This window comes from Zingiber officinale, chromosome 1B, assembly GCF_018446385.1.
Source record: "Zingiber officinale cultivar Zhangliang chromosome 1B, Zo_v1.1, whole genome shotgun sequence".
Lineage (NCBI taxonomy): Eukaryota > Viridiplantae > Streptophyta > Magnoliopsida > Zingiberales > Zingiberaceae > Zingiber > Zingiber officinale.
In genome coordinates this window covers 129,659,497-129,664,769 of record NC_055986.1, presented here as the reverse complement: position 1 = coordinate 129,664,769, position 5,273 = coordinate 129,659,497, and the positions used below count along the sequence as shown (strand labels likewise).

General features: G+C 34.5%; 1 protein-coding gene across 2 annotated transcripts; it reads left to right on the top strand.

Moving 5' to 3' along the window:
* Positions 1–225: 225 nt before the first annotated feature.
* Positions 226–4,932, top strand: LOC121979002 (dihydroorotase, mitochondrial-like). Of its 2 annotated transcripts, XM_042531095.1 has the most exons (7): positions 228–465; positions 561–742; positions 1,411–1,547; positions 3,376–3,541; positions 3,687–3,803; positions 4,283–4,443; positions 4,569–4,932. In XM_042531095.1, the coding sequence occupies exons 1-7, from the start codon at positions 272–274 to the stop codon at positions 4,761–4,763; spliced, it is 1,152 nt and encodes a 383-aa protein (XP_042387029.1). In that variant the 5' UTR covers positions 228–271; the 3' UTR covers positions 4,764–4,932. The 2 variants fall into 2 exon arrangements, with proteins under 2 accessions (XP_042387030.1, XP_042387029.1); XM_042531096.1 differs by lacking the exon at positions 3,687–3,803 and having other exon boundaries at positions 226–465.
* The last annotated feature ends 341 nt before the right edge of the window (positions 4,933–5,273 follow it).

Sequence of the window (5,273 nt, the reverse complement as noted above, 5' to 3'; positions counted from 1 at the left end):
TATTGTTTAGTTTATCAATATATTTTATTTAAAATTAATTTTAATAAAAAAATAATAAATTAAACATGATTTAAAAAAAATAGTCGACTTATTTAAAAAATTTAAACTTTTCGATACTAAATCGACGTGGTTTGATCAAATGTCTTCGGACAGACAGACTGGTTTTGGATCATAAGGCATTCCTTATTGGGCCGAGCGGAGACTTTCAGCCTACTTCAAAATCGACGAGTAAAAGAGCTGAACGGTCATTGAATGATAGGGTTCGACTCCGATGCCAACCTCCTGCTGTTTTGCTTGCCAGCGATCTTGGATCTCCTACCATCCGAGTTCGATCAATCTGAGAAGGCATCGATTTGTCGTGGCATCGTCCGCGGCGGCCGGAATGGAGCTCTCCCTGACGCGGCCGGACGACTGGCACCTCCACCTGCGCGAGGGTGAGCTCCTCCATGCGGTGGCGTCCCACAGGTGGGTAGATTGTTGGGTTATTGATCAGCGCGTCGTCTCTTGATTCCGGTGGATTAATAAAGTGGAGATTTTGGTGGGCGGCGGTGGTGGTGCAGCGCGAGGCAATTTGGGAGGGCGATAGTAATGCCGAACCTGAAACCCCCTATTACAACCACAGAAGCGGCGGTGGCTTATCGCCAGTCCATCCTGAAGGCGCTGCCGGAGGGTAGTGTATTTGATCCCCTCATGACGCTCTATCTCACAGACAACACCAGCCCCGAGGAGATCAAACTTGCCAGTAAGTATCTTTTTTCCGTACTTTTTCTTTCTTTCATGTCTGATATTGCAAAATTAGATGTTGGTTTATTGTGGACGATCGCAATGTGTTTATCCGTTTCACTTGTTTGAAAGAATAGTCATTCCAGGAGGTTGATTGCTTAAAATTGTAGTTGCAGGGCATCTCGTATAGAGTGCAACAAGATTCCAATACCCATTTCTTGTTTAATGATTCCTTAATTCCTTACTGTTTATGGAACAGACAAAGTTTTATTTGTAGAATGACTAAACCTTGCGTCAAAAATAAAATTTCGTGATTACCAGCCATTGAAAGATGAAGGCTCTAAATTCTAAGACGCAAGATTTAGTCATGGAATGATAAAGCTTTGTTTGTTCCATACGGGTATCTAATAAATCTTTTGTCGGTGATTCCTTGTTGTGAATTTTTTGGTTCCATAAACTTCACTTTTTCAAATCCTATCCTATTACCTTAGCTTAAGCTCCCTGAGTTCACTTTCATTAATGTTCCAACATCCTCTTACAGAGTTATATATATTGTTGTACGTAGATGCCTTTGCTTTGTACTTTCTGTTCTTAAAAGTAAAGCATACCTCTGAAGCACTTTGACTTTAATGAAATTGCCTGTTACTTTCCTCTGGCTTTTCATCTTATGATGGCTTCATTTTTCAGGACAAAGTGGAGTGGTCTTTGCTGTAAAATTATATCCTGCTGGAGCAACTACCAATTCTCAAGATGGGGTTACTGATATATTTGGAAAGTGTTTACCCGTGTTAGAAGAAATGGCAAAACATAATATGCCATTGCTGGTATGTGAATCCACTATATATGATGATCTCATGTTTGACATGTAAATAGTTAGCAGTTACTGACTTAGCGTGAACATAGTTGTTGGAAGCATACTATGTGTAAGTTACTAATGATGCAATTCAGATTTAAAATTATGCGTATGATATGTATTTATGAACAACGATGATTCAATTTCATCAGTCTGTTGAACCGCTCTGTAAAAAGAGAAAGAAATTCCATTGAACTGTTAAATCTGGCCCAATAATTTTAACTGTCAGAAATTAATTCAATCAATTAATTAAAATGAAAAAAAATCTATTACTAAAAAAGTGGAGAAGCTAGGAAGGTGGGGCCTTAGAATGAAAGATGATACAATAGAAAGAAGTACTCTTGTTACTTGAAAACTCCCAATTGATGTTTTGTCCAATAATGAAATTATTGAGGAGGATGGAAAAGATTATGTATGTTCTTGTTGACTAGCTTAGTGAGAATTGCTTTGATGATACCAAAAACTGTGATTTGATGAGTTTTCATCTGGAATCTTATAAGAATTTTCATCTGTAATTATAAGTAGTTTGATCTAAGTTTTCGTGATAAAAATTTCACAGACTTTGACTTGAGCTCCACAAATGTACGTGTTTGTTTCTGTAATAGAATTAGCTTATATCTAATGACTGCAAGCATTTAATCTCTTTAAGTGACCTGAGATGCTATAAAGTGAGATAGACATCTTTTAAATTATCTTTGATCAATGCGAGTTATTAACGTACATATAGTTTTTATGAATCATATTCATAATACTCTACTGATAACAAATAGGACATCTGAGTGAAAAACTTATTCATAGTAAACCTTTTTATATTCTTTTTAACTGAACCTTACAATTTATGATTGAAAATTTACCAAAATGATATGTGCACAACACCTCATGTGGATAACCTTGGGTGCAAATGTGATATGGAGTTCTGTTTTACATTTAAACACAAATGACGGATAGGTAAACGTGAAATTTTCAGTATATTGCTTTGGTTTATAGAGTAACTTTGATAGTTTCACATACAACTAACATGCATCCTTTTAATACAAATTTTCATTTATTAATATTTAGCCATTATGATATGATTGACATCTACAAATATGAAATTTTCATATGAATTATGAAGCATAATCTCATTTACTGCTTAGCGGTTGGGAATGCTGAATGTATGTAAAAATTAGTCATCATCATGTTGTTAGTTGTTACATGATGGCTTAGTGATATTACAAAATTATAATTCTTGTGCTACTGGAGCTGAGTTTCATATGTTAATTTTTTTTCCATGATTTCCTAGATGACTATTCAATATTAGTGTGAATGTTTGGATCTAGACATAGTTTCTATCTTCTTCTTTGATTGTTTGGATATGTTTGTTCCTTTTACATTATATGTCAAAGTTGTTCTGTGTTATATTCTACCAAGCACGTGGAAGAATCATTGTTGTTTTTCTGGTTGCATTGGCATACACCACAATTGGGATCTATCTTCCTGAACTCCAATTAGTTGATATTTCTTTCATGAACATGGTTGCTATGGAATATTCTATTAAGTTACATGAAAATATTGAAAGATTGAATTTCTGAAAGCTATCTTTTTTTTCTTCTTGTTATTAGTTTCTTTAGCTCATTTAGCTTATTAAAACTTTGGTGGATGGTTACTAACTGCCTAATTTATTCCATAATTCATTTTGTAATATTGATGTTTCTAAATATTAGCATTAGTGACAGCAGAATATTTCTCCTCCTTTTGCTCTTATTATTTGTCCTTTTAAATCTCAGAGCCTGATGTCTTTGCACGACACTTTCTACTAGGTCCATGGCGAAGTTACTGATCCAAGTGTTGACATCTTCGACCGAGAAAAAGTTTTCATTGAAACAATTTTAGAACCATTGCTAAAGAAACTTCCACATCTGAAAATTGTGATGGAACACATAACTACAATGGAAGCTGTTAAATTTATCGAATCATGCAGTGAAGGTAAGTCTTGGTTCATTATTTGCCCTTTGTTTCTATTCTTGTTTATATTCAGACAGGACTAACCCTTGGCAGCAAGTGCCAAGAGCTAATAGAAACATTATCTTGTAAATTTTGTTACACATTTGTGGTGTGTTTTCTCTTATAGGTTCTGTTGCTGCAACAGTGACACCACAACACCTTATTCTGAATAGAAACTCTTTATTTCAAGGTGGATTACAACCTCACAATTACTGTCTCCCAGTACTAAAACGAGAGATCCACAGTAGGTCAAACTATTTCTTTTGCTAATAGCAAAGTATTCACTCTTCATTTCGCATTTATTCAATACTGCTAACCATACAGATCACAGTTTCTAGAAAAGTTAACTAGCACATACAATAATTGATGGTATCTTTAAGAACAACTTACTAAATATCATATATTATCTTTTGTTCTTCAATCTTCATTTAAAGTAACTCTCTAAGCTTTAGGCATCTTCAAACGTCTCCTTTTACTTGCAATTGGCAAGCATATTCTTATTTTTCCTTGTTTACTTTGAGGTCAACCTTTCTAAATCCAAATAGGCTAAAGCCTTCTTTACATAGTTTTTGTTCTACAAGTGCGACAGTGTTGTCATTATGTGATTTTCTTTGTTCCTTTCTTCATAATGATGTTTTAAAAAGTTGGACATGTTTTTTTTAGTTCTTTTTTTTTCTGCTGCATCGCCAATCTCTGGTGTTGATAACATCGCTTCTTCCATAGGAGAAGCTATAGTATCTGCCGTGACAAGTGGCAGCAATCGATATTTCCTCGGTACGGATAGTGCTCCGCACGAAAGGCGAAGAAAAGAATGTACTTGTGGATGTGCAGGAATATACAATGCTCCTGTTGCTCTATCACTTTATGCCAAAGTATTCGAGCAGGTACTCCCATGAATTCCCAACCTATATACTACTCTGCCGATAGAATTAGAAACAGCTATTCATAATTTTTGCTAATTTATTCATGAAGTTGTTATTTTTGCATCTCTTATACTTGTTTCGATCAGGCTGGCTCACTCGACAAACTGGAAGCGTTCACAAGCTTCAATGGACCTGATTTTTACGGACTCCCAAGGAATACCTCAAAGATCAAACTGAGAAAGAGCTCCTGGAAGGTGCCCGTGTCTTACCCATACGAACATGGAGAAATAGTACCTATGTTTGCTGGCGAAACCCTCGAATGGCTTCCATCAAATAACTGAGAGAGTTTTTTCTTCGAGGTTATTTAAACGAGGCAATTGATAATCTACTATGATTTACTGGATCCAAAAAATTATTGATTTATATTTCGATCTGTAAGCCGATGATGTTTTTATAATTATTTCCAACAATTTTAAGAATAATTTAATGAAACAGCTTTATAGAATTAAATTTCGTTATAGTAAAACAATTGTATGCGATTGGAAAAGGTTATTAGAGCATCCTCAATGGGATGTTAACACTCCTTTTTTTTCATTGTGAGTGGGCATTCAAAAGAGAAGAGAGCATTCAAAAGAGAAGAGAGAGTCTTCAAAGGTTTGAATATCTTTAAACATTATCTCTCTTAATTTTTTTAATATTTTTTTCTTTTATAAATTATAAATTTTTTAATATTATTTAAAAAATTAACAAAAGAGGATGAATAAATGGAGGGTGAGATTCATAAATAATGAGTATTAATATTAAAAGGAATGTGAGTAAAAGAGATATGTTGTTATAATAAGTATGTGACA

Coding starts and splice junctions, on each gene's coding strand:
- LOC121979002 (XM_042531095.1), top strand. CDS start 272: ATGCCAACCTCCTGCTGTTTTGCTTGCCAGCGATCTTGGATCTCCTAC. Junction 743..1,410: donor CGAGGAGATCAAACTTGCCA/GTAAGTATCTTT, acceptor TTCATTTTTCAG/GACAAAGTGGAGTGGTCTTT. Junction 4,444..4,568: donor ATGCCAAAGTATTCGAGCAG/GTACTCCCATGA, acceptor TGTTTCGATCAG/GCTGGCTCACTCGACAAACT.